The 27,518-nt window shown below is 47.3% G+C and overlaps 1 protein-coding gene across 1 annotated transcript in view; it reads left to right on the top strand.

The window, feature by feature from the left end:
• PRKX (protein kinase cAMP-dependent X-linked catalytic subunit) overlaps positions 1-27,518 on the top strand; it is a 545,345-nt gene that overhangs the window by 488,776 nt on the left and 29,051 nt on the right. Inside the window, exon 7 of the mRNA XM_069640599.1 lies at positions 24,826-24,903. Coding sequence (XP_069496700.1) covers positions 24,826-24,903 — 78 coding nt within the window. The remainder of the gene's footprint in view (positions 1-24,825; positions 24,904-27,518) is intronic.

The raw sequence follows: 27,518 nt of genomic DNA, 5'->3' as shown, positions 1-27,518 counted from the left end.
GGAGATCTACCACCAACTTGCTGCTTGGAGAAGCGACTAACCCTGAGGGAGTTGGAGGCGGATGAGCGAAAAGCTTAAGATGGAAGATATTTAGGAAGAGAGAGTTTGTCATGATGCCTGCTCCCGGGGAGCCGGTTCAAGCCCGGCATCCCCGAAAGCGGACATCCAGTCCCCAAGGAAGGACCCAGCAACCCCATATAGGGGCCCTTTGGACAGTGCCCTGGCGCCTATGGCGCCAGACTCATAAAAGACATCAGTCCTGGCGCCATAGGCGCCAGGCTCATTATGGGAATGCTTGGGTGAACTTACCTGATCGACCATGCTGCAGGATCCCGGCCTCCTTGAGGCCTGAAAGGAACTACTTTACCATCCGGGCGTGGTCGGGGAAGGATACATACCTGATTGGAGGAAGGATACATACCTGGAACTTCTTCCAAGGCTATTTAAACCCCACCCGAACAGCCACACGTGCTTCGCGTTGTTCTGCATCTAGCAGCTGGACGCTCACCGTGTCTGCTCCTGCATCCTGACTTCTGCCATACCTGCCAGCATCTTGGATCACCTGCAAAGGAAGAGAACAGAAGAAGGAAAAGTCCTTACCTGCTAAATCCGCATCCCGGAGACATCTCGCCGACAATCCTGAAAAGGAAGACTTTTATTTAAAAGCTCATCGCGTCGATCGCTGCAGCGCCGCATTCCACTCACCTTTACTGGGGGCCTCCATGTTCAGCAGCGATCATCCGGATTCGCAGTCACGCCCCAGCGCCTAGGGAGAAAAACACCAGAACAAAAGGTGAGAGAGAGAGAGAAGGGAATAAGGAAAGCTAAATCTCCATGTTAAGACTTACCTGTTGATTCATTCCCTCTTCATTTCGGGTCCGCGCCGCATCTTGGCATTTCCGGACCCCGGCCCCTAAGGGGAAAAAGAGACATCAGCGTTAATGAGCGAATGAAAAGACATTACAAAAAAAACGCTCATTAAAGACTTACCTGATTTCTACAAGTATTTCACCTCTCATCTCGGGTCGGTGCCTGTTCCCCGGCATTCCGTACCCCGGCCCCTATGGGGAAAAAGACACTAGCATTAGTACATTAATGCATGGACACAAGGTGAACCTCTTATCAAAAAACTTACCTGGAAGCCAAGCAAGTTTGGTCCTCACCAATCTGAAAATCCAGTGAAGTAACTGGATACCAACGCGCCCCTGCATCAGAAGCAGGATGGAGAGCTCGTCCTTCCAGACCCTAAGGTGAGACGCTACGGGAAATCACAGAAGGGTTTCAAGGAGGGTGAGAGGGGAAAGTGGGAGGCCGATTGCATTACCCCGCAGACAGTTAATCCCCTATTTTCGCCTACAGAAGGATACTTCTGCGAGCCAGACAAGCCAGATTTGGGGGCCCGGTCCAGTCTGTCTTCCGAACCCTGCACATCACCTTAGAAGAGGTCACAGCAGCGCGAACCAGGCCAGTGCCTCCGTGGGAGTCAGGTGAGCGTAACAGAGTTGAAGATATTGAGGTCCCAGGCTCCAGAAGGCCTTGTAGACAATGCAGAGGGTTTTGAGCGTAATCCTTGCCGCAACTGCAGCCAGTGCAGAGATTTCAGACCTGAAGAGAGAGAATCCCTGGGCTTGAGGCCAAGGACAAGTCTTGTAGTCCTGTTTTGGATGAGTTGCAGAGAGCGGAGAGTAGAAGCAGGCAGATTTAGAAAGAGACTATTGCAGTAGTCCAGCCTAGAGAGAACCAGAGCTCTGGAGACTATGAGCTTCTGGGGGAAGGAGAGGAAAGGAGAATACCTCCTGAGGAGGTGCAGCTGGTGGTGTCACCACTTAGAGACGTCAGGGATGTGAGGAGAGAAGGAAAGTTTGGAGTCGAAGATGACCCCGAGGTTTTGGCCTCACAGGTGGGAGCAGGAAGAGTGCCAAGAGAGGCCGGCCAGAGAGTGACAGGAAAGGAGGGAGCAAGTGTGCCAATGAGGAGAATCTCAGTCTTACTGGCATTAAGGCAGAGATCATAGGTGGCACACCACTCCTGGATGGCAGACAGAGATGAGAGAAGAAGAGGTGACTGAAGGGAGCCTGAAAGTGAGCTGAGCCTCATCCGCATAGCACTGAAAGTTGGGGCAGAGAACGGCAATGGGGTGGGCAAGAAGTGCCAGGTATTGGTTGAACAGCCAGGGAGAGAGGTTAGACCCCTAGGGAACCCCACAGGTAGAGATAGAGAGAAGGACCCAAGTTGGACCTGGGAGGGTTGATCGGAGGGGAAGGAGGTCCGCAAAGCCAGGGCTTGATTAGTGATACCCAGGTTATCAAGGAGACGGTTGAGCAGGATGGCCTGGTTGACCTCTCTTCTGCCTTTGTCAAGATCAAGTAAGATACGCACACAGGGGATGTTGGAATCGAGGTTGGAGAGCAGATCTTCATGGATGTTCAGGCGAGCAGTTTCAGTGCTTCTGGCAGCTCTGAAGCCAGACCGATGGTCATGGAGACAACCAACAGATTCAGAGTGAAGATTAAGCTGGGAGATGGCAAGCTTTTCTAGTAGTTTGCCTAGGAAAGGAGTGATGGAGATTGATGATTGTTAGCCGGACAGGAACGGTCGGCAGAGGGTTTCTTAAGAGGGTGCACAAGGGAGTGCTTCAGGGGGAGGGGAAGACTCCAGTGGCAAATGAGTGGTTGCAGAAATCGGCCAAAGCAGGAGCCAGGGTGTCAATGTGGTTCTTGATGGTTTTGGAGGAACAGGGGTGAAACTGTTTAGACTACTTTCATAGATCGGACTTGTCTAGAAACCGCGTCTGGTGACAGTGGAAATGCAGAGGAGGAGGGAGGAGAGGTGGCCGAAGAAGGGCCAGGGGAAGAGCAGGGAGTAGAGGGAGAGGAAGAGAGAGAGGGAGGACAGGATGTCCTGAGTTTTAGAGATTAAGTGAGAAGCCAGGGCCGTGCAGAGGGCCTGGGAGGGGGACAGAGGTAGAGAGTGTGGCAGGATTGGCCAGCTCTTTGCAGATTTTATGGAGTTTGGCCGAGTTGTTATATACCGCGGAGACGCAGGCTTGGATGTGGGCTCTCTTCTTGGTGCGGACAGAGAGCCGGTATTGCCCTTGGAGCAGGCGGCAGGCCAGTTTGTCAGAGGATGTACCGGAATAATGCCATTTCCTCTCAGCCACCCTGCACTTGCGTTTAAAGTTGACGATGTCTGAGTTGTACCAAGACTTGCACTTGGCTTTGGGCTACAAGCGGATTCTCGTGACAGGGGCAAGAACATATAGCAGAGTGGAGCATGGAAAGGGCTGTGTCAGGGTGCACCCAGCCATGGGCAGGGTGCAGGGAGACGAGACAAGTTGATAATTGAACAAGACAACAGACGCTTAGAAAGTGGTAGATGGGTTCGCTAGATGAGTGCTTTGCTAGGAGGCAAGCCACCGAACGGCTTACACAATGTAATTTTAAAAACGGGAGAAAAACACAACTAAGTTTGAGCAGACCCGGGGCAGCCCTTATTTGGTCATGCATTCTCCAGCGAAACGCCAAGCTTTCTCTTGGCTTCTGCATGCCTTGTGTGGTGCGCCTCCAGGATGTGGGCTGGACTGTCTAATTCCAATGCACATCCTGGGTGCCAGAGAGTCTGGTGTGCTAGGAAGGGCTGGGACCACCATGGTCCATGATTGGTCCACGTTTGGTATTCCTGTATGTGAGCAGATCTCCCATTGGATCCTCTTTGTTTTGGTGCAAAGGAGATTCTGGATAATCGAATCCTCCAAACACGCATACGAGGTCGATCTCTTGAGTTCTCACTGAACCTGGGAAGCTTGGATCCAAGCATCCTGAAACCAAGAAGCAGAATCGAGGAACCGCTGGTGACCGGCTGGAAGATTTGGCACCCTGAGGCCGCTGTTGTCCTGCAGGACCCCTCTGCCTCGAACTTAAAAGGTCTGCAAAGGCGCTTTGACCAATTTCAATAGTGGGACCAACTATTCACGGCACCTCCACCTTAACCTGCATGCGAGCCTTCTCAGAAGTGTTCCTGGACCAATCAGTGAACTGATCAGCGTGCGCAGGACTGTTGCTCTGGAACGGTTGCCATCTGAAGTGGACACTTGAGACTTTGGAGATCATAAGCGCTGGGTCCAAGGCGCACTCTGCTGCCAAGTTTCATACACTTGGTGCCCTAGGTCTGGAATTAGAAGAGTACACCTGAACCAGAGTGCACACGGTCACTGTGTCGCCTAGCTGTGGTGACGAACTTTGAGGGTGCGCTGCTGCTGTGCCCCCCCATTGCCCCGAGACATGCTGCAGTGAAGTCGAGTTGATCCCTTCATCAGGAGAGGAGAAATTGTCACTGTCCCACCACTGAATCATCCCTGGAACTCAGCCGCTGAAAGCCGCAGAGCCGCACAATTGCAGCATTTGAACCCGCAACCGAAGTGGACTCGACTGCAGAAGTTTGGTCCGGAGTGCGCCTTGGGTCGATGAGTACTTGCAACCCTTACAAGTGGCATCTGGCACATCCATCAATTGTTATGCACAAGTGTCACCTCAGGGCCACTCACCTTTATCGAGGTAGCCTGTACTACCGTCCTATTCCCAACTCTTGGATCCTGTTCTGCCCTCTTGGGGAGACCCTGCTCGAATAGTGGGGACTTATTCCTCACTGCCCCACCCACCTTCCTGAGTAGCTACAGCCCCTGCAAGAGACCCTGTTTTTAGGTCTACCGCACGATCGCGTGTGTCTTCACTGAAAGTATTTTTGAGTGTTAGGCTCCACGTTTCATAGGGACTGGACTGCCTCTTAGGATTTGATAAGTGAAGGACTGCCTAAAGTATATTTGCACTGTATGCCCCTTTCCTTTGTGGACAGTAAGGGTTGTGGACCCTTACTCTGTGCCATTCCTTTAGGCCAATTGTAACTGTATTTCTGAGACTTGTGGAATCTGCTTAGATCACATGCTGTGCATAGGCCGACATCTAGTGGAAGCTGCGGAGTATTACAGTTTGTTTTTCGAAACTCGAAAATGGGCGTCGACACAGGGCGTGCCAGTAATACTATCCCTAGTGACGTCCACTGTACCCATGATCCCTCATGCGTCTAGGATCCTCAGATTGTTTTTTTCCGCCATACTTGTCGGAAGCATTTTGCGGAGTCCCCTGGCCTTAGCCATACTATTGCTAAAATATTAATTGACATCATTCCCCTTCCCAACGTCGAACTTCGACACTCGACGCCGGCTGGAGAAGGAATCGACCGTCAGCTGCTGCACGACGGATTTGGGCCTTGGAAGGCCTCTGGCCTCGGCCCGGGCCTTGGAAGGCCTCTGGCCTCGGCCCTGCAAGTAGGGAGAGTGGGGGGTTGGACATACTCTACACTCTTGGTATATAGGTACACCTTATACATTTCCTACACTTAACAGCCCGCTGCCTCAAGGTGCGTATGGAGGGTACCCCTTTTCAATTCTGCCCCAAGTGCAATCGCAAATACCCTTGGGTCGACAGGCATGCCACGTGCAATCTCTGTTTGCCGAGGGACCACCCCGAAGCGAACTGCAGAGCGTGTAGTAGGTTTAAACCTAAGACACTTAAGGACCGTTTGACGAAGCATTGGGCCCACCATGCCAGGCAGGCGGCCATGGCAGCGGAGGACGCCTTCAGCGATGGCAGCAACGCCGTGCTTTCGGACAGCGAGGGCATTACGGCGTCGAAAGACAGCAGAGCGCAGGTCCCCGACCTCGGAAGGTCGTCCGACAGGGCGGCTATGGGGAAGACCCCCGGCGACAAAGGCGCTTCACACACCACCCACACTAAACACACTAAGTCCAACCGAGACTCGATGACGTCGAGTGCTCGGAAAGAGGCACAAACAGAACGGTCCGAATCGGTGTCCTCTGGGCGTTTGAGATCGCAGCATGACTCAAGGCAATCACAATCATCCACTCTTACCAAGAGTGCCTCGCTCCCTAGGCTAACGGAAGTTCGATCGTCGGAAGACGAAGACCACTTCCACCCCCAGGCCGCACTCCAGGAGTCGGAGCCCGCAGACGAGATCAGCGCGGCCCCACGTTCGAAGGACAGGGACTCTACCCCCGATCCTCGACGCCAGGTGTCGAAAACCTCCGGAGCCACAAAGGGACAGGGAAAACACTTTTCCACTCACGGGGATGGGGGGAAAACAGCAGAAGAAGCAGCCTCTGCACTCTTCCACACCTGTGAAACACTCCACTCCTCCCAAACAGGCAGACAAGACCAGGTCTGCTGATATTTCAAAGAGCAAATCTACTCAAGATAAATCTCCAAAACTTTCTGAGAGAGTCATTCCCAGTTCCAAAAAATGGTCCAGTGATGACATAGATAGGGTCATGTCAAGGATGTCTTCTTTGGCAGACTTTTACGATAAAAATCCAGACCATTTCCTTTCATATGATCCACAAGGGGCTACACCCTCAGGCTCTAATGATCCTATCCCCCCGAGTAAGAAGCCCCGGTTTGAGACACCGATGAGGTCTACAGACCCCTTCGAGGTACAACCATATTCACGACCATACTCACTATATCAAGGAGAGACTTCCTTTGGTGAGGACCAAGATTTTGGCATGGTAGAAGAGCAAACCGGGACAGGCTACTATGGGAACGATGAGGACCAAGAAGAGGAAGACCCTGAAACTTAGAGTAGATTCCCCGGTAGAAAAGGAAGCCCCGGTTACCGACTCCCCTGTCGATAACCAACCCCTCCTGAACGAGGTTCTCGCACGTGCAGCAGAACATTTCCATATTGACACCCACGGTGTCCAGGAGGAGAGGGACTTCGCCGAGGAGTTAGTAGGAGAAAGGAGGCCTGTTGCCCAGACCATCCCTATCCTCAAGTCTATTCAGCGAAGAATAGACCTGTCCCTGGTGAACCCGAACCGCACCAGTGCAGTCAATCCCAGAGTTGAAAAACTTTTCAGGGCAGCCCAGTCTGACCCTCTCTATATAAGAGGACATCTGAAGCCAGACTCCCTAGTTGTCACTAACACTCGTAAGAGGGCTGGAACACCCTTGTCATCGTCCGAAGCTCCTCCAGTCAAGGAGAGCAAAAAACGATATGGTTTCGGCAGGAAAGTAGCCTCAACGTCCGCCTATCAGGCAAGGATTGCAAACTCCACCACCCTGTTGGCCAGCTACAACTGCCATCAGTGGGAAGAAGTCACGGCACTCATAGTCTCTGCACCAGAACCCTTAAAGGGCCAGTTAGCTCGGATTTCCGCAGAGGGTAGAGCTGTGTCTGGTTGCATTTTAAAAGCAACCTTTGACGCCGCGGACAACGCAGGCAGATTGATAGCAGAAGGTACTGTTATCAAGAGACATGCGTGGTTACGGCAGTCTGGTTTTAAGGCAGAAACCCAGGCTCCTTGTTGGACAAACCGGTGCAAGCCGATCTGTTGTTTGGTAAGGCGGTCGAGGACGCACTGAAGAATGCCAAGGACGAATACAAGACACTCAAGTCCCTTGGCCAGTTAACCAATAAACCCCCTAACCAGAGAGCTAATAGTAATTTTCGTCGCCCACACAGCCAAAATTCCCAGAGAGGATCTAACTATTCCCAGGGGCAGGGTACACAGTGGAACAACAGCCAACAGTCTACCCAGGGTTACGGCAAGGGTAATAGGAGAGGACGTGGTAAAGGCAGAGGCAGCCCCAGCAAAGGAGGCGGCACGCCTCCACCAAAGCAGTGACGCTCAGTTCAGGGTCCCTTCTCACGCAACCCCAGTAGGGGGACGCATTTCCAACTTCACCCAGGCTTGGGAAGGGATCACATCAGACAGATGGGTGCTGTCATCAGTATCCGCAGGGTACTGTATAGAACTACTGCAGCGTCCCCGGAACCATCCTCCACGACAAAGAGTACACTCTTTAGAACATCAGAAGATTCTCCTCGAGGAGATCGCCATTCTGCTAGCAAAGGACGCGATAGAACTCGTCCCGGGACACCAGATAAACAAGGGTATTTATTCAACTTACTTCCTTGTGCCAAAAAAAGATTTGACAATGCGCCCAGTATTGGACTTGCGGCCTGCCAACAAGTATGTCAAGCCCCAAAAGTTTTGTATGACTACGCTACAAGAGGTAATCCCCCTCCTAAAAAAGGGGGATTACATGGCAACCTTGGATATGAAAGATGCCTATTTTCATATTTCCATGTTCCCAGCACACAGAAGGTACTTACGCTTCAAGGTGGACAGTCGGCACTACCAATTCAAGGTACTGCCCTTCGGGATAGCTTCGGCACCAAGGGTATTCACCAAGGTACTGGCGGTGGCGGCTGCACATCTACGCAGGGAGGCAATCCCGGTGTACCCTTATCTGGACAACTGGCTCATAACGGGCGAAACCCCAGTAATTTGCAGGACAAACATTCAAAGGACTATCAACCTCCTCCACGAATTAGGCTTCTCAATCAACGAGAAAAAGTCAAGCCTGGTGCCAAGCACCTCCAAACAGTTCCTAGGAGCAATCCTAGATACTCAAGAGGGGTTGACCTTTCCTTCAGAGGAAAGAATTCGGAATATACTACTGCAAATTCCGCAAAGCAATGCGTTTACTGGGCATGATGGTGTCATGTATTTACGTGGTCCCCCACGCGCGCCTGCGCATGCGTCCCATGCAGGAATGGTTGGCGAAACAGTGGTCTCAGGCAAGTGGTCAGTGGGACGATCTAGTGGTCGTTTCGCCAACACTAGTACAAAGCCTTCACTGGTGGACAAGAGAGAATCTTGCACAGGGAAAACCCTTTTACGATCCCGAAGTACAGGCAGTAGTCACTACCGATGCATGTCTGACGGGGTGGGGAGCTCACCATCTCCACCACACAGCTCAGGGTCTCTGGTCTTCCTCAGTGGCCAAGAACCACATCAACCTGCTAGAGCTTCTGGCAGTATTCAGAGCGCTTCAAACGTTCGAGCCCCACCTACTAAACCTGTCAGTGCAAATCCGGACGGACAGCACAACAGCCATGTTCTACCTGAACAAGCAAGGAGGGACTCGTTTGCCAAATCTGTCCAAGCTTGCCCAGAAAATCTGGATATGGGCACTCAGACGGAACATCTTCCTGTCATCACATGTTTCAGGGGAGCTCAATTCCCTAGCGGATGCTCTGAGCAGAGACTCCCTCCCAGAGGAACACGAATGGGTTCTACACAGAGAGGTCGTAGAAGATATCTTCTGTCAGTGGGGTTTCCCCACTATAGACTTATTCGCCACAAGCGAAAACAGACAATGCCCAGGATTTGCATCCAGGTTCCTCCAACCAGACTCCCAGGGGAACGCCCTGTGGATGAACTGGTCAGGGATGTTTGCGTACGCTTTTCCACCAACTCCTCATCAGGAAGGTGGTAAACAAGATGAACAGAGAGTCGATGACGCTCGTCCTAGTTGCTCCCATGTGGGCAAGACAGCCGTGGCTCCCACACCTACGCAGGATGGCGGTGTGCGAGCCCATCAAACTTCCAGCCTGGTACAACCTACTGTCCCAGCACCAAGGTCAAACAGTGCATCAGCAACCCAACTCAATGAACCTGGCAGCATGACTCCTGAGGTCATAGTTTGGACATCTCAATTTACCACAGAGGTGTATGGACATCCTAAAGGAATCTAGGAAACCAAACACAAGGCACTGTTACTTTGACAAGTGGAAGAGATTTGTTATCTGGTGCCAGAGTAGACAAATCAACCCAGTTGATTGCACTCCTTCCACTATTGTTACATGCATGCTCCACATGCTAGATGCAGGATTGGTTTTTAACTCACTGAAAGTACACCTGGCAGCCCTGTCGGCATACACCACTTCCCATAACAAGGTCTTGTGGTGGAAAGTACCAGTAGTTAAAGCCTTCATGGAAGGAGTAAAGAGTCGTCACCCTCCTATTTCGAACCCACCACCAGGGTGGGACCTTAATGTGGTGCTATCTAAGCTCATGGGGCCCCCTTTCGAGCCCATGCATAAAAGCAGTCTCAAACACCTGACTTATAAAACGGCCTTCTTAGTAGCTATTACTTCTATAAGAAGGGTCAGTGAAATTCAGTGCAGGATCGCTTCTTTACTGTCCATAAAGATAAACTCGTTTTACGCACACATCCTAGGTTCTCACCTAAGTTTATATCTAAATTCCACGTAAACCAGTCCATCGAGCTTCTGGCTTTCTTCCAGGACGCTCAAAGCTCGGGTGAGGTGAAACTACACACCCTAGATGTGCGTAGGGCGGTCCTCTACTATGTAAACAAAACCAGACCGCTAAAGAAAACGGATCGAACTGTTTGTCTCCGTAGCTACAGGCAGAGAGGGGGATCGCGTCTATAAAGGTGCCATCTCGAAGTGGATTATTAACTGTATCCAGCTGTGTTACTCACTCTCTGAAAGAACTCTTCCTTTCACGCCAAGAGCCCACTCTACTAGAGGCATTGGGGCCACTCTGGCTTTCATTGCAAATGTACCCCTTGACACCATTTGCAAAGCAGCTACTTGGAGCTCTATTCACACTTTTACTCAGCATTACTGCATTGACACCCATTCCAAGGCAGATACACAAGTGGGACAAGCGGTTCTAAGACACTTATTTGCTCATGACCCTTCTCACATCCCACCGCCTTCAGGTACTGCTCGCTAATCTATGCACAGCATGTGATCTAAGCAGATTCCACAAGCCTCAGAAGGGATACATTACTCACCGTAATCGTATTTCTGATGCTTGTATCTGCTTAGATTCACATGCGACCCACCCTTCCACCCCTCTGAGAGAAGGCGCATGGTTGCTTGTAGTCTTACCTTTCTATCTGCTTGGATTATCTGTACTCGCGCTACTCATGCTACCTCATGTCAGAAAAAATACAATCTGAGGATCCTAGACGCGTGAGGGATCTTGGGTACAGTGGACGTCACACTAGGAATAGTATTACTGGCACGCCCTGTATCGATGCCCATTTTCGAGTTTCGAAAAACAAACTGTAATACTCCGCAGCTTCCACTAGATGTCGGCCTATGCACAGCATGTGAATCTAAGCAGATACAAGCATCAACAGTGCATTTGTAAGTGCACCAACTGTGCCACCCCGCTTCTACTGTTTCCTTCGCCTATTGAGGACTTTGCCTGATTCCATTGAGGACTTTGCTGGAGACTTTGTTGGACCTTGTTCGCCCCTCGCAAGCCTGTCGGCAAGAGGAAGCGCGAGGTTTGCGAAACCCATACTCCCGAAACCAACGCATTGCAAGGACTTTACTTAAAGTAAATATGTGGGTTTGTTCCGAGTTTGTGATTTGCTTGTGGTGAGTTGTGGTGTTATCAAGGGCTGGGTGGGCTGTGGTTGTTACCCAGTCAAGGTGTCCATTTGAACAGGGCTTTCTTTTTTATTTTTTCTATTAGGCTCTGTGATTGGACGATCTAACTAATACATCCACAGTCAAGCCTCTCTCTCAGATATTAACCGGGTGCATTTGTAAGTGCACCGACTGTTAGACTGTTTGACTGGGCAGGGGCAGGGCTGCCGCTCATAGAAATCTAACTTACTAACTAAAAGAGCTCTTGCCACCAATAGGTAAGTTTGAATTCTACTGGTTCAGGTTTTGATACTGAGAGATTAACTGCACAATGCTGAACGGCCTCCGCTTTGGCCGGAAAATCCTTGAGTCACGGACGGAGTGCCATAGAGGACTAGCATCGCTTCACTCTGATGCCTCTGGTTGTGTATCATTATGCTCACGCTCGCAGGTGGCTCTCCTCAGAGCGGGTCTCCTATGTGTGAGGATGGGCCTCATTTTATGTTTTCGGAAGTCCCGCCGGTTTGTGAGGCCCCAGAAAGTGTCCATGACTAGTTCATTGAAAGATCAAGACATGGAGGGGTCGATTGAAGTCCCTGTCCCAATTAAAACCTACAAGCTTACTGAAATGAATAAGAGTGACGATATGACAGGCCCTTGTCTCCCGACTGCAATTGAACTACCAGTCGACCTAGGGAGGCTATTAAGTCATATGGGAATTGTGCCAATGAGACCTAAGTTTACTGATGTGTCCATGATTGCTCAGGTGATAGAGGCAGAGTTGGGGAAACGTATGAGGTTTTCTCTGGGTCCCTCTACCCCGGTGACACAAAGCAGGTATGGAATGGAGAATGTCCACATGTTTAGTAAAAATGAAGGATAACATTTCCGGAGAGGAGAGGAGAGGTGTGGTGTTATGGGAAATTACAAGGTGGACTATTCTAATAATGACTTATGGCAATATAAAATCTAGCTCACCATCTGATGTGATATCCAATCCGGTTCAGATGGGAGCACTATCTTTGTCTGATCATGCTTTAGCGATGTTTGCATCCTCCCAAAACCCTGAGGTACGGCCATTTGAACTGGGTAAGCCGATTGAACACCAGATTTCGGATCTAGAATCTCTGGAGTTGCCGGTGATGACTGGACTCCTGAATGTGCTGGATAAGGGCCATGAGCAGACCCATTGTGAACTTGCTGTCTTGAAGGGTGCACTTCTTGATGTGTTATCTGAAATAAGTAAGAAGGAAGGTTTCTGTTTGCATGCAATGCCGTGGCTACTTTGACGGCGGACAAAAAGAAACAAACCGTAAACAAAGCAGACCTGGCAATGCAAACTCTAGCTGATCCAAGGATGGTAGGTGAGGAAATTAGGTCTTTTGCTGCTCTGGCTGCAGTGAATAATTCGAAGGGGGGAGAGTAAGTGTGACTGTGCTCCCTCAGAAGTCATGCAGGCAGTGAAGGGCAATGCTGCGGCTGTACAGCAGATAATAAAATAACTTAGACCTGTTCCTGCTGATGAAAATGATGTGTATGTAGCACTGGGTACTAGCTGTCACTTGGACTTGGGCCAGGAGGGCCAACAGCCATGTAATGACCCCACTGACAGCCCATCTGACCTCACAAATCTAATAGACCTGGATGTCGACCTACTGGTCCACAATGGGCACCCTGTTGCGGAGTTGCCTGTCATTGAACCTGAGTTATGCCCCAATGTTGTCCTTAGTAGAAAACAAAGACAATTGGCTGCAAGGGCCCAAAAAAGAAAGTACCATCAAGTGAAGAATCTTAGTGCGGCTGCGAAAAAGGGTAGGAATGATTTTTTAAAACATAATGACAAACCCACCCTTTCTATCAAAACCCCGGTATATTCACCAAATTAGGACGAGGACATTGATCTACAACAACTAGATCCAGAATCCAAGGTGTTACTGAACCTAGATGGACTGCATAAGGCAACCACGATAGATTTCAAGGGGAATGCAAAAAAGAAAAATCTTAGGAATGGTCAAACTCTCAGGGGTCTGTGACACCGCATCTGTGGGGCCCAAAAAGATTGTGTCTGCAGGTCTAGGTAAACATAAACAATCAGATCTTTTGAACTTCTATCCCGCCTTGCATATAAAAAAAGCCTCTATCACAATCAAAGGAGGGGGCGGTGCCAATTCTGCTAATCTGACGAGGGGTAAAACGTAGCTAGTACCATCTCACAGTGCAGGGAATGTAGAATACTGCACTATTCCTACAGGAACTGTGGGTGGAGAGAGCATAGATGTTCCACCAACGCTCTCCCCAAAGATTCTGGCAAATGTGCTGAGCGTAGATGGCTGTACAGTTGAGCCAGAGGTTCATAGTACGATTGGTACCACGGAGTAAGGTCCAATCTTGACCTCAGAGATGCCATCGATTATGGGATGGGAATGTAAGGCACCTTCTAATGGGAACACAAGCTTAAATTGATCGGCCATACTAAAGGCCTTTCAGGCCATACCACCCCTGAGAACTATTAGATCCGATGACATCGATTGGGTCTGCCTATCCTCTAATAACCATACTAGGATGATATGTGGGTATCACTCGCATATCATTATGAAACTGATTTGGTCCCAAAGATGGGACTTTGAATTGATTGGATTGATCCCATTCATATTTTGTACAGAGGAACAAGCAAACACTTTTGTAGAGCAACCTCCACTTTGGACTTTTACACCCACAGGGCGGGCACTGGGTAATGATCCTGCTCCACTCAGTGAGGAGCTATTTAGGCAATTTATGACCTTTGCCGCAGCTTTCGCTGGTCCAAGGGGTTCCCAGGCTCAGGTACCTAATCCTGCTGAAGAATATTAGAGTAAGGGACCGGGGGTGACTCTGTCGTGGAACGTACATGGTCGGAATAATTTTAGATTATGGACCACACACCGCGACGAGGAGTCTCACCCGGAGATTATTTTAATTCAAGAAACTATGCATCTGGGGCAATTTGAGGTTGATGGTTATCAAACATATGTTCAGCCTGCAATGAATGGAGAACTGGGGCGCCCATCGGGTCGTCTAGCCGTATTGATAGACAAAGCCAGCAGAATCCCCTCAGTATTAGTTCTAGCAGAGTATTCAGTTTTAGCAGTTCGTACAAGTTTCTTTGGCAACTCCATGAGGGAGATCCTGGTTATGTCTTTATTGGAATAAAGCGGTCACATCATAGCTTGAAGTATCCAACCAACTAGATGAAATCCTTGAGGATGCCTTTTCTCACGACCCTGGCATCAAGGTGATTTTGGGGGGAGATTTTAATGCAACCTGTACAGAGGTGGTTGATGAATTGAGTCCTCCTACCATGTAGGTGCGACCTCAAGATTTAGTGTGAAGAGATGGGTAGACTACTTCCTGCATGGGACATTCAATTAGTTCCTTCGAACACGGGGTTGTTTGCTCATACCTGGTCACGTGGGCCTTATCGCTCACAGATTGATTATTTCCTTGTCTCTCCTGCACTCCTGTGTAACATCGATAGGATGCTTACATGTGATCTTGCTCTGGGTGACCATCTAGCTTTGAATCTAACCCTGAATGAGTGCATAAGGCGTTTTACTTGTAACCCTGCACTAAACTTAGTTGTACCTGATCGAGAGATAAGGCTGGGATTTCAAACTATGTCACAGGATGGTGTCCCGTCTAAGGGACGACCCTCTGATCACTTTCCCCGATCGATTAGGAGTAGGTTGTTTATAGGCTGAACGCCAAAACAACACGAGGATCCAGGCACACGTAAAGCAGTTCTCCCAATTACAGAAAGTTTGAAAGGTAGTGCCTAGTCATCGCCAATGCTACAACCTTTCAGTGGTGAATTTACACAAAGCAAAAAGGAAAGAATTACGAGCTTTGGGCTCAGAGAAACTTGATTGATATATCTATAAACAACTGAAACAAAAAATTAACCAACGGTATCGTAATAGGACAAAGATGTTGAAATACAAACTGATGTTGGGTGACAATCAGAGGATGTTCCACCATCTATTAAATAATGATATCAGACAGGTGTGGTCCATGTTGAGAGCCATGGCTGGACCAGGTGAGCCCATGAAGGAAGCCGTGGTTGCGGCAACTACCTGGTTCACTTTTATAGAGAAGAAATACGCGCTTTCAATTAGATTTGCTAGTGCCCCTGTTCGTGACTTCCGAACTCTGATGCTGAGAAACTCTCTGTGGTCGGTAGATGACATCATCAGGGCTATACGGATTATTAAGAGCTCTCGAGCGCCTGGACCGGATGGGATCACACCATGTTTGATAAAAGCTGACCCGGTCCTGTGGGGCAAGATATTACAAACTAAGTATGACAGTATTTATCAAACAGGAGTCCCGTCCCCCCCTTGGTCTTGGTGTGCTGCCATCATCATCTCTATTTATAAAAAAGGGAGTTGGGATGACCCGAATAATTTCAGGTCCATTGCCCTGATGGATGCATCTACTAAAATCTTTACCTATCTGCTACTCGAGGCACTTCAGCATTATATTGTTCTACTTGATGTGCTACCACGATCAAAATGGGCTTTCGCAAATATATGGGATGTCCGTTAAATAGAAGCATTATGGCCCATGTGTAGGAACAAACCAAAACTTCACGCACTGGTCCAACCTAAATGGCTGCATTGGGTCTTACATCCGCATTTGATACGGTCACACGTTCGGTCCTATGGGAGAAGATGATGGCTTTGGGCATTCTGAGTTATTTATTGGCCATGATTGCTCTTCTCCATGAAAATACAAATTATAGGATTAGGTTGACAAAGGAGGGGGCCATGACCGACTCGATACCAACTGAAATAGGTCTCAAGCAGGGATGTAACCTGGCCACTATTCTTTTTAATCTTTACTTAGCGGACCTGGAGACAGCCTGGTGCGATGCAGTAATATTTCCGGTTAAGATGGGCCGGTTGGCAATAAATTGGTTGGGTTTTGCAGATGATCTGCTGTTCATGGGTCGCACACCCTTTGGCCTGCAGGCGAAACTTTTATCATTCCAGCGTTATGCCCTTATCTTCAGGTCAATCCAGCGAAGTCCTTCATTATCGTATTCGCAGATGGTAAGAGATAAACATCTAGATTCACATGGTCACTTAATGAGGTTGTAATACCTAAGGTGCAATCAGTAAGATACTTGGGATACCAGCTTGCATCTAATTACTCTGCGGCCATGTGGAAGGAGTTTATTAACACAAACGTGAAACACCTGACATCTCAAATGAAGAAAATACACCAACGCTATAGTAAATTCTCACTGCTGCCTTGTATACAGTTTACATATTAAAGGTAGAACTCATCATCGTGTACGCTCTAGACATCTGCACATTTGATATGGAGGGGTTTCTGGATTTTGTACAGGGCATAATGTGGAAAAAGGTCCTTGGGGTAGATGTCTATCCCCAATATTGTGATCTGTCACAAATTAGGTATCCTGCAGTTGTCGGTTAAATGGCATTGGCGTTTGATGAATGGCTATGTTAAAATGTTGATGCCACCCAAACAGTATATATATATATATATATATGTAGATTTGGCTGAGCTACTAAAAGAGGGGCGTTTGCCCTCCATCATGAGATTTAAATCCAAAATGGAAAGGTTTTTTGGATGATACTATGATTGCAAAAGACAAACTAGTGCTTGGTATACCAGCCTGTAAAAGGTAATTCCAAACCTTTTATTGGTGTTTCATGCTGAATAAAATGGGTAACAGCAAGCCCTTTTACGAGTATGCAAGATTTAGCAGAAAATTGGGTGTACGCGCATGTTATCTACAGATTTTTCCGTGCAGTGTAGTCAGAAAGGTCTACCTACGTTTCAAACTGAACCAGCTGATGACCAATGAAAGACTCCAATATTGGGGTGACAAAGAGGCTGATATTGTAACTGGGAGATGTCGTTTCTGTACCCAACCTAGTGAGCTGGAAACTCTTAAACATCTGACAATGACCTGCCCATTTTTTGCTTTACAGCGGGTGGTGATATTTGGCTCATTTTTGTATACAGATTCCACCACACGGAAACAGTCCTTGTGGCAGTGATGTAAGTGGGGGACTAGCCAAGGGCTTCTGTTAAGGTTAATCCAACTCTTGGTCATCATTGATGAAGCTTTGATCAGTAAAACGAAAGGGGACATGGATGCGATTTAATCGCCGTAACATTGGGGAGGAGAACTGCTATCACAAGGCCTGACCTTCAGTAATTATGGATTTTAGAACACAAGTGAAATCGATGATGAACTATCCTTTTTGTTATCTCATGCTTATAATCTAACACTAATGAATTTTAATCTTAAATAGCTAAGCGTTATCGCCATGGCCAAGGTGTAATGTGATGTGATTAGAATACAGAAGTTTAAGTACTGCAGACTAGAATATGGTTGTGTTCTATGTAATGGTAATCTCTTTGTCTAGTGTAAGAATATTAGCTTGGGTCTGAGACAAGGTTGAGATGATGCTTGGAAAAGAATATAAATGTCCTTTCCTTTTCTTTTTAAATTGTTGAAATGTTTTGGTTTTATAATGTGATTTTAGAACTATATGAATTGAAATAGATTGATTTAAGATATGTATTTTTATTTTGCTTTATATTAAGAAACATTTTTTTGTAAAGGTTTTGTTATATAAACAATAAAAAAAACTGTATATATGTTTTATAGTAGTGTTGTTGTATGGGTTTAAGTATTGCTGCTGATCTCTGCTTGCGTTTGATTTAAAAGGCCTTTAATAAATGTATATGTATTTTTGATATACACCTGACTGAGAGTAATGTGTAGTGTCCTTGCTGTGTGTGTATGTGCGCATTGTGGGCTGTTGATCACCCTCACCCCTCCTGACACCTAGTCTTGACCGCCACGAATGCTACCTTGATTGGTCTGGTTTGTCCAGACGGTTACCCTATTCCAAGAAACTAGGCTGCTCTAGTAGTTGTTCATAGATGTAGATTTCTAATCGTTTTGCCGGGTATGGGATGTTTGAGAGGTCTTCCACATCGCCCGTTTTGTCTTTGAGCAGAGGTTGATGTAGGCCGTTTTGAATTCTCTTGGTAATTCTACCTGTTGTAAGTGATTGATTGAAGAGGTTTAGGTAATATTCCGAATGGTATGTCCTGTGCAGGTATAGATTTATAGATGTCTGGAGGACAGGGATCTATTTGGGAACCTGCCTTGTTACTCTTTTTAACCAGGCTAAGTAGTTTGTCTCTTGACATCTGTTGGAAGCAGCCCATTCAGTTTTGTGGTCATGGTGGTGGCTGGTGCATTGTTTGGTCGATTGGTCTGCTTTGTACGACTCATGGATATTGGAGATTTTGTTCTTGGAGTGGGGAGGGTACTGGTGAGTAATTGCATCCGTGTGGGTTTCTCAACTCATTTGCGATGTTGAATAACTCTTTAGGTGTTGGTGGCTTTTCCGTTCGTCATTGTGCTTCTTTTTAGCTTTTTCTAATTTCGGATTTGTATGATTGAATTTGTAGTCTGTATTTTACGCTTTTGCCCTAGTCATAGTTTTTGCTCCAATCATGTTCTAGTTTGCAGTTATTTTCATTGTTTTTAGGTGGGGGGTTGAATGAACCATCTAGCCAATGCCTTCTTGAGGGGATGAGGCGTTTTTCTGGGCAGATGGCATCTATTGTTTCTGAAATCCATTTCTGGAACAGGTTTGCTTTTCTGTCTGTCACATCCAATGATATGGCCGTTGGCTTTGCCGTTTCTAGTTCTTCTAGGTTTCTGTTCTTGATCGTTTTCCAGTTTCTTTTCCAGATTTTTGGATGGGTTTGATGGTATTTGGATGACAAAAGGGATGAAGAGGTAGTAACTCCATATTTGGCTGGGCACCGCTGTTGTGATCTGTTTTGCTTTTTTTTTTTTTAGCGAAGATTGCTTCTCGGGTGTATCGCTCCTTTCACTATCTGTCAAAGGTTCATGGTCTTGAGTTGTTTGATTAAGGTTTTCTGCGAGTTGGTGTTCTTTTTCGAACCATATGTTGAAGTCCCTGAAAATGATCATGTTTGATGGCTAGATTGGTGACTGCTTCTGTGAAGGCGGCAGCGTATGTTAGAGGCCTGTAGAAGAGTATGAATGTAAGGATTGACTGTGGACCCGTAGTAAGGTGGTGGATGATTGATCCACAGTTCTGGATGTTTAAATGGCTCTGCTGTTTTGAATTGTAGGTGTTCTTTGTATGCTACAGCAAGTCCTCCACCTTTTTTCCTTTCCTGTTCACGTGTTTGCATTTGAAGTTATCCGTTGGGCAGCTGTATAGTATGACTTTGTAGTTCTTAGCTAGATAAGTTTCTGTGATGAATAGGATGTCAACTCCCCCGTCGTAGAGTAGGTTGTAGATCTCGGTTCCGTGTTTGGACATAGATCTGATGTTGATTATATTGCAATGTAGTTTTCTCTTTGTAGTCAATTGATTTGTTCTGGTTTGCATCTTTGAGTGGTTTTGTTGGTGGTTCTCCTTGTTGTCTTTGAGTTTTTGAGTGTTCAGTTATTCTGGTTTCACCTTTAGGTCAGTTAGTTTTTTAATTGGGTTCATGGCCATTTCAGGCTCCACTTCCAATTCAGGTTGGCATTGGCGGTTCTCCTGGGCTTTGGTGATTTATGGAATGAGGGTGCAGCTTCTCATCCTTTCAGTTGATTCTGCCTTTTTCCTATGGGGTCCCTTCATCATGCTGTCGTGTACGAGCATCTGTTCTGCTGATCCAGTTGTTGCGAGGTACGGTGTAAGGTAGAGATATTTTAGTCTGGTTTTCCGGGTGACTTATTCCTCTGATGGTCGTGGCTGTGTGTTCTGATGATGATCTGGAATTTGTCAGGTTAGGGGTCTGTTGTGATTCGTTTGGATATCCTTTCTTGTTGTTTTCTCTCATGTCGGCTGATTTTCTGACGTGACATGGTCGGGTCTTCTGGTATTTTTCTGGTTGCCTCACGGTTGTGAGTGGCTTCCTGTGATCTGGGGTTATTTGCTTACTGCCTCATGGTTGCGAGTGGCTTCCCATGATCTGGGTTTATTTGGTTACTGCCTCACGGTTGCGAGTGGCTTCTCGTCATCTAGGATTATTTGGTTACTGTCTTGCAGTTTTGAGGGGCTTCCCGTCATTTGGGGTATAGGGGTGTAGTCCCTCCTATGTTTATTCTGTATTTCTGTCTGCCTTGTGGTTGTCCACCTTGTTAGTTTTGGGTTTCTTTCAGTGGTGGTTTCCCGATTTGGTTGGCGGTGGTCTGATGCTGGGTGCGGACTTGATGAGATGGGTTTGGGTAGTTGCGCTGAGAACTGGTAGATGATGGGTAGGACTCAGTTGGGGTCCTGGTTTCTCCCTGTGGGGTGGTTTTATCCAACTAGTCTGATTCTGGGTGCTGTCCTACTTGCAGTTGTTGAGGTTCCCTGTAGGGATTCCTACCTTTCTATAATTGTTGAAAGTTGGTTTCCTGTCTTTTGCCTCGAAGTAAAATATGGCTAACACAGCTGATCTAAAATCAAGTAGGGCTAAAACACAATTTGCCTAAGTGTGGGATATGATTGAATAATGCAATTTGCCCATGTGCAAGATATGATTAGCTCACACAATCTGCTCAAGTGTGAGATATGGCTAGCTGACAGAATTGAAGTCATTTTTTGATTTATATTGCGCTCTTACACATTCAGAGCACGACAAGGCAAGGGAGGGGTACAAGGGAGCAACAAAACAACGATCTTACTAGTGGCCCAGTGACATTGAGAATGTGCAAGTGCATGGGAGAGGGGGAAAAAGGGGGAGAAATGCAAAGGAGGGGGGGAGCAGTGGAAAGTGCAGAGAAAAGGAAAACTGATAAATAGTAGATAATAAATAACAAGCAACAAACAGTGAAGGTGTAGCCAACAGGTGGCAAGTTCTGGTTTAAGGCGACAAACGGGGTGAGTCTGGTAAGTGCAGAAAGAAAAGGGATGGAGATTGTATGGTTACAGATGCAGGCCCCAGTGCAAGGTGTGGCCTAAAATGGGGAAACAACAGTAAGTGCCGTAACACTTAAACTTGTGGTTTGGAAAGCAATCGGCCTAAATGCGAGATATGGCTAACTAAGCACAATCGGGCGTAGTGCAAGATATGGCTAACTAAACACAATCAGGCTAACTGCGAGATAGAACTAAGCACAATCAGGCTAAGTGCAAGATATGGCTAACTAAACACAGTCAGGCTGAATGCAGGATATACTAATTAAACACAATCGGGCTAAGTTTGAGGTATGGCTAAACATATCGGGCTAAATGTGAGATATGGCTAATTAAGCACATTCAGGTTAAGTTTGAGATATGGCTAACTAAGCACAATCCGGCTGAATGTGAGATATGGCTAACAAAGCACAATCGGGCACATGCAATATGCCAACTCCCTATACCTAGGAGCCCCCCAGCATGCCAACTCAACAAACTCCAAAGAGCCCAAAACGCTGCTGCTTAACTCCTCCCTGCCCTGGACCAAAGAGACCACATCTCACCAGCTCTCCGAACCCTCCACTGGCTCCCAGTCGGGCGACGGGCCACCTTCAAGACCATATGCATCACTCACCGAGCAGTGCACAAGACCAGCCCATTATACCTACAAGAAAAGATAAAACCATACCTCCTATCCCGCACCGCAAGATCAAGCACTGCCCTCCTTCTAGTGATTCCAACCTCCAACTCTGTCAGGATCGGAGGATCCGCCTTCTCATCCTTTGCCCCAACTCCGTGGAACTCGCTTCCCCCTCATATTCGACGTTCTGCAAAGCTCTAAAAACGTCTCTTTCCGTAATATCAATCCTAACCATCTGAAGCGATTGAACCCTAGCAACCCGATGACTAATGCTCAATGAGATCCCGAACAATGTCCTCACTGAATACGCTTATTAATTCGCTATTAAGCAACTGCATGCCTGAAATACGGAATATCGATCTCATTGGATCATAACTCCACCCAAACACTCACCTCCCATATCACTGTTCTTACTCTCTACTCTACATCATCACACAGTTAGAGTGCAGGTACACCCCCTCAATCAATTTTGGCCTAGCTGCTCACATACAAACATTACCCCATGAACACCTCATCATTCTAATAAAACGCAGCTATATCCCATGGCAAACCAGCCTAGTGGCACACATAAGCGTCCTACAGGCCTAACACAGCCAGAACCCAGTCTTGGTGTCCACCCGCCAGACTGCACACACTCAACTGATATCAATACCACCACACCTAATGCTGGGATTCAGCTACCATCGGGCAATTACATCAGTTGCACACAACTGGTGCACCAAGCACCCTACATCATACAACACCCTACCATCTCAACTGACGTGGACTACGGTCCCCGAGGGCAGTCAACCTACCAGCGCTTTGAGGTCATACCATTGATGTATAGAACGCTATATACATTTCCAAATAACATAACATAACCAAATGACATAACATTGCAACATTGACAGTGTTATCTGGTGCCTATAGGAATATTTTTTTTCTTTTTTAATGTGTAGTGTTCTTAGATTTTAAACTTTATCTGCTGCTGAATTTCAGTGGAATGAATTTCCATCTCTAGGTGTTCGTTTTTCAACAGGTTTTCCATCTCTAGGTTTTGGAACAGGTTTTTGCGTGCCCCTAGATGCTGGAGGATTCCTCGAAGGTCTGCAGAGGCTAGGTGAGCTATCCTCATCCTACACATCCTTCCACATTAAAGATACCCCGATACCGGTCCTAAGCAAGGTTAAAACCCTTGGTATGCTGCTGGAAGCATCCTTGGGGGCAGACACCCAAGTACAGTTCATCAAAATAAACTGTGCTTACCACCTCCGTCTAATAAAAGCCATCAGACCCTTCATATCTGAGGAAAACTGCGCGACCATAGCAAGAGCCACCATCTTGTTGCGACTCGACTATGGCAACGCCTTAGTCCTGGGTGCCTCCAAGCAATGCCTACAAAGCTACAAAATTGTACAGAACAACGCAGTAAGAATTGTCAAGCTCAAAACTAGAACAGAGCATATCAGCAACTCCAGAAGGGAGCTTCATTGGCTGAAAATCGAAGACCGGGTGCATTTCAAGACCTTAACAATCGTTCAGATGTATCTACGGAAAGGCACCAACCTACTTAAAAACAAGGATCAAACCATACGTTCCTAATAGAACACTGAGATCATCCCAACTTGGTAAAATCGCAACGGCACCACACAAACTCAAAAGTGGCTTAGGCACAGCCTTTCCGACCCTTGCAGCCAACCTTTGGAACAACCTACCAGATCACCTTAGAAGTGAAACCAACTATCTGCGCTTTCGCAAACGGGTAAAAACCCACATCTTCAAATAAACTGCCTCACTGCCCAAACCTCAGTCAGTTTAAATCTATGTGATTGTCCCGTCCGCTCTGTCTAATCACAGTCTGTCTGTTTTCGTGTCCTTGTTTCTGCGCCCCGAGGCTCGCGAGTTACCGGCGCAATATAAATATTTAAATTAAATAAATAAATAAATAGGTACCACACCAGTGACTGAAGTTCACTCTCATGGGGCTAATACTGGCCTCCAGGCTGTGGGCTCAGTATAGCCTTGTCCCGGAGCGTTGACCGAGGTAGTGATTCAGAACTCTAAGACTGTCAGAGGGATTTCTCATCCCGTGTCTTCAGACTGGTACCAGGTGCACCCTGAGGTTACCCTCTAAGCTGCGGTTATGGCTACCAACTGCACCGCTGCTCCTTACTCTATTTATCTCTGCATGTGGCCGATCCGATTGGACCGGAAAATGTCACCAGACCCTACAGTTCCCCAGGGCCAACAGATTACTGTAGGTCATGAAAAACAAAGGGCAATACTTTGCCTCACATGTGAAAATTAAATTTGTGCCACGCTATGTACTAACGCACCATCCCCTGAGCTAGCTTCTGCTTGCTGGGTGATGCCAGATACCCATGTGCTGCATTTAGCTCCTGATCAACAAACCTTAATTTCAAACCCTGCCCTTCCTGGTGCTTAGTTCATAGTTCAGGCTTGAGGTCTGCCTATTAACTCCCTACCTGATCTACGATCATCTGACTGTTTAATTGTTTATCCCAATTGGGAGCTTGAGCGTAGCTTTATTCCAGTTGGGAGCTTAAGTGTAGCTTCTCTTAAGGGTAAGCCATGTGGACATCAAGCAAATCCACACACAATAGGTCACAGTGGATCCAAAGACCGAACAACCATTTTCTGCTATGAAAATAGTGAATTCCTGTATACATAAAAATATATTTATGGGTTGGGGGGGCGGGGGGTTGTTTTTTTTTCTTTCATTTTTTTGCTGAATGGTTTGGGGTTTTTTGTATCTACATTAGACCTTCCAGTCAGTGGACAAGTCTGCCTACTTCAAAGGTGTATGCAACATTTTGAGATTCAATGGAATGAGATAAATGTATGACTAAATATGTAGCATTGTTCATTTTCATTTATGATTTGTTTTACATTATTTATATTTGATCAAATGCATTAAAACATTTTGAGGTATAAATCTGTGTATCAATCAGCATTTTTGTTATTGTTTTTTAGAATGGTGCAGATGATGTGAAGCGACATCGGTGGTTCAGATCTATAGATTGGGATGATGTTCCTGTACGAAAACTTAAGGTAATTTAAATGACCCGTTTCTTGAATCAAGTTATTTTGCGGGGGAAACCTTTACCCTGTATGCTGTTTTCCTTAAATCCTTACTCAGTCCATGCCGTTCAAATCAACATTTTCAATCTTATATTATTCCTTCCACCGTTTGTCCTATTAACATACTAAGCCTAATCCATGTTTAACAAAACAACCAAAGTGGATGAGCAGTTCAGCTAGTCACAGGCAGCTCAGAATGTTTGACCCTTTTAAGGCCAAAGGAAGTTTTTTTATTGGTAGTCCTGAAGCAGGTAAATGCAACACCAGAATGTGCTGAAGTCCTCATAGGTGACATAACGGGGAGTCAAGAGCAAAGAGATGCTTCCTGACGAGCAAGGTAGGTGGGGAAAAAACTGGAACTAAAGTTGGCATTGGATGCTCCATTTCTGATGCTAGTGAATCTGCTTAGAATCGCATCCTGTGCATACAGCCCTCCGGCCCAGACTTTAGTTTGGCGAGTGGAGCCCTGTTTGTACTGACTTCTCTAGAGAAAGCTTTTTCTTCACCCTTTCTCTCTCCTTTCCTGTGGTCTGGCTGCCGTTTCCCTCTGCTATGGAGAGGACGCCTTTTTAAATTCTGTCCGTCTTGCAACGGCAAATTCCCCTGGAAGGACACCGATCACCGATGCAATCAGTGTCTCCCCTGAGATCACGACGAGCATAACTATAAAACCTGTAAGCTCTTTCAACCCAAGACCCTGACCCCAGGCGTACAAAAGGTTGGGCGGCCTATGCTATGCAGAGTCACTTCCCCCACCGTCGCCTCAGACGAGGAATCTGTCGGCAGCCACAGCTCGAATTCTGAGGCAGTGTGGAGCCCTTGCGCTCCCACATGTCTGTCTCTGACCCCGACAAGCATGCAGTGCGATGGGTAAGTCACATCCACGCAACAGGGACACACATGCACCCACCGCCTGCTCTAATGCACACAACCTCTACACTTCCCTTGGCAGAGCCATCGAGGAAAGCTTCTGTACCTGCAGGCCCGTCAAAGTCTTCAGCGGGCCTTCAGAACTTCGCAGTTAGATACCCTCTGAGCACCTGCCTCCATGGCATTAACTCCTCTGTAGTGGACAGGTCCACTAAATCTAGGTCCTTCGTCAAGGTGGCGTCGAAAGATGCAGCACCGGCAAAAGACATTGCGCCGAAAAATGCAGTAGTGTTTAAAGATGCTCAGAGACAGGCCCACTTGTCAAATACACCCGAAGCTTTAGTGAGAAATGTTCAAAAGCTAGTTCGCCAAATTGCCTGAGGGCTATTATGTGGCCTCTTCTCTTTCTACACCCCTGCACCAGCACCCAGCCACTCTGAACAGCGTTTTGCCCCCTCCAGAACCCTCCGACCCATCTGAATGGACCTGGGGCAAGTTTGAGGCGTGTATGACTAAAATGGCAGAGTTCATTAATTTCTCAGGCCAGTTTGAGACCATTTTAAAGAGACATAAGGATGTTGACCCCTGTCCCTAATAAGTCGCAGAGGCTCCACTCCCCAGGTGCTCAATTCTCTTACCTGGTGGAATCTCATCAGGAATCCCAGGTGGATGTTTTTCTGGATGACCCGGATGACCCTAATCAGTATGTTTTCTATGTCCCGGACCCCAGGCCGGATGGCCAAGACCCTACTTATCAGGACGCAAACTGGAACCCCTCTGATGACCAGGGAAACTGGCCTTCATAGAAATCCATCCTCCTCCCCGCCACATTACCCTGACCCAGTGAACATTTTTCTGGACGCTCCCCCTGCCTCCCAAACCAGGGATTCGCCTATGGACAACCAGATGCTGTTTAATAACCTTCTTAAAAGAGCTGCGGATCACTTTAAGATTCCAAACTGTGTGTGGGCACTCCCCTTTCTTCGCAGACACCTGGGGAACAACAATAGTAAATCTAACATTCTGTTTCTGTTACAGATCACTTTAAGATTACCACACAAGAAGACGTCCCCAACTTGGACTTCTTGGAAAGTATCCTTAGGGAAAAGACTCTGGTCAGCCAAGCTATCCCTTTGTTGAACTCAGTCAAGAAGAGTCTGGCCCCTTATTCCTCACACCATCGCACTTGTGTGGTTAATCCCCATATGAAGAAAATGTTCCGCCCAGCTCCTTCAGACCTGCTGTACATCAAGGGCCATGCCGTCCCGTACTCCTTGGTCGTCACTACTAAACGGAAAAGGGTGGGGGTACCACTGTCCTTGTCAGAATCCCCTCATGACGAGGACTGCAAGAAATTGAACGTCCTCTGCAAGTGTGTCTCCACCTTTGCCACATTTTCCACAAGGATAGCCAATAATACCAAACTCCTGGCAAGCTACAGTGACATTCAGTGGGGCCTTGTCCAGGAGGGCTTCCAAGATGTCCCAGAACCCGTGTGCACCCACCATTTTTGGGCGCGGTCGTGGAAGGCCGGCAAGTCGCCCAGAATATGCTTAAGAATACATTGGATTCTGCCGAGACCACAGGGCATACCCTCCCCCAGGGGACCCTTCTCAAATGCCATGCCTGTCTGAAGAATTCAGGTTTTAGACTGGTTACCAAGGCTTCCATGATCAGTTGCCATTGGAAGAATCTAACCTTTTCGGCAAAGCGAT

The sequence above is a fragment of the Ambystoma mexicanum genome, chromosome 7q (assembly GCF_040938575.1).
Source record: "Ambystoma mexicanum isolate Mex_15411 chromosome 7q, UKY_AmexF1_1, whole genome shotgun sequence".
Taxonomy (NCBI): domain Eukaryota; kingdom Metazoa; phylum Chordata; class Amphibia; order Caudata; family Ambystomatidae; genus Ambystoma; species Ambystoma mexicanum.
Note: the sequence above shows the minus strand (reverse complement) of the source record. Positions and strands in the feature narration are given on the sequence as shown.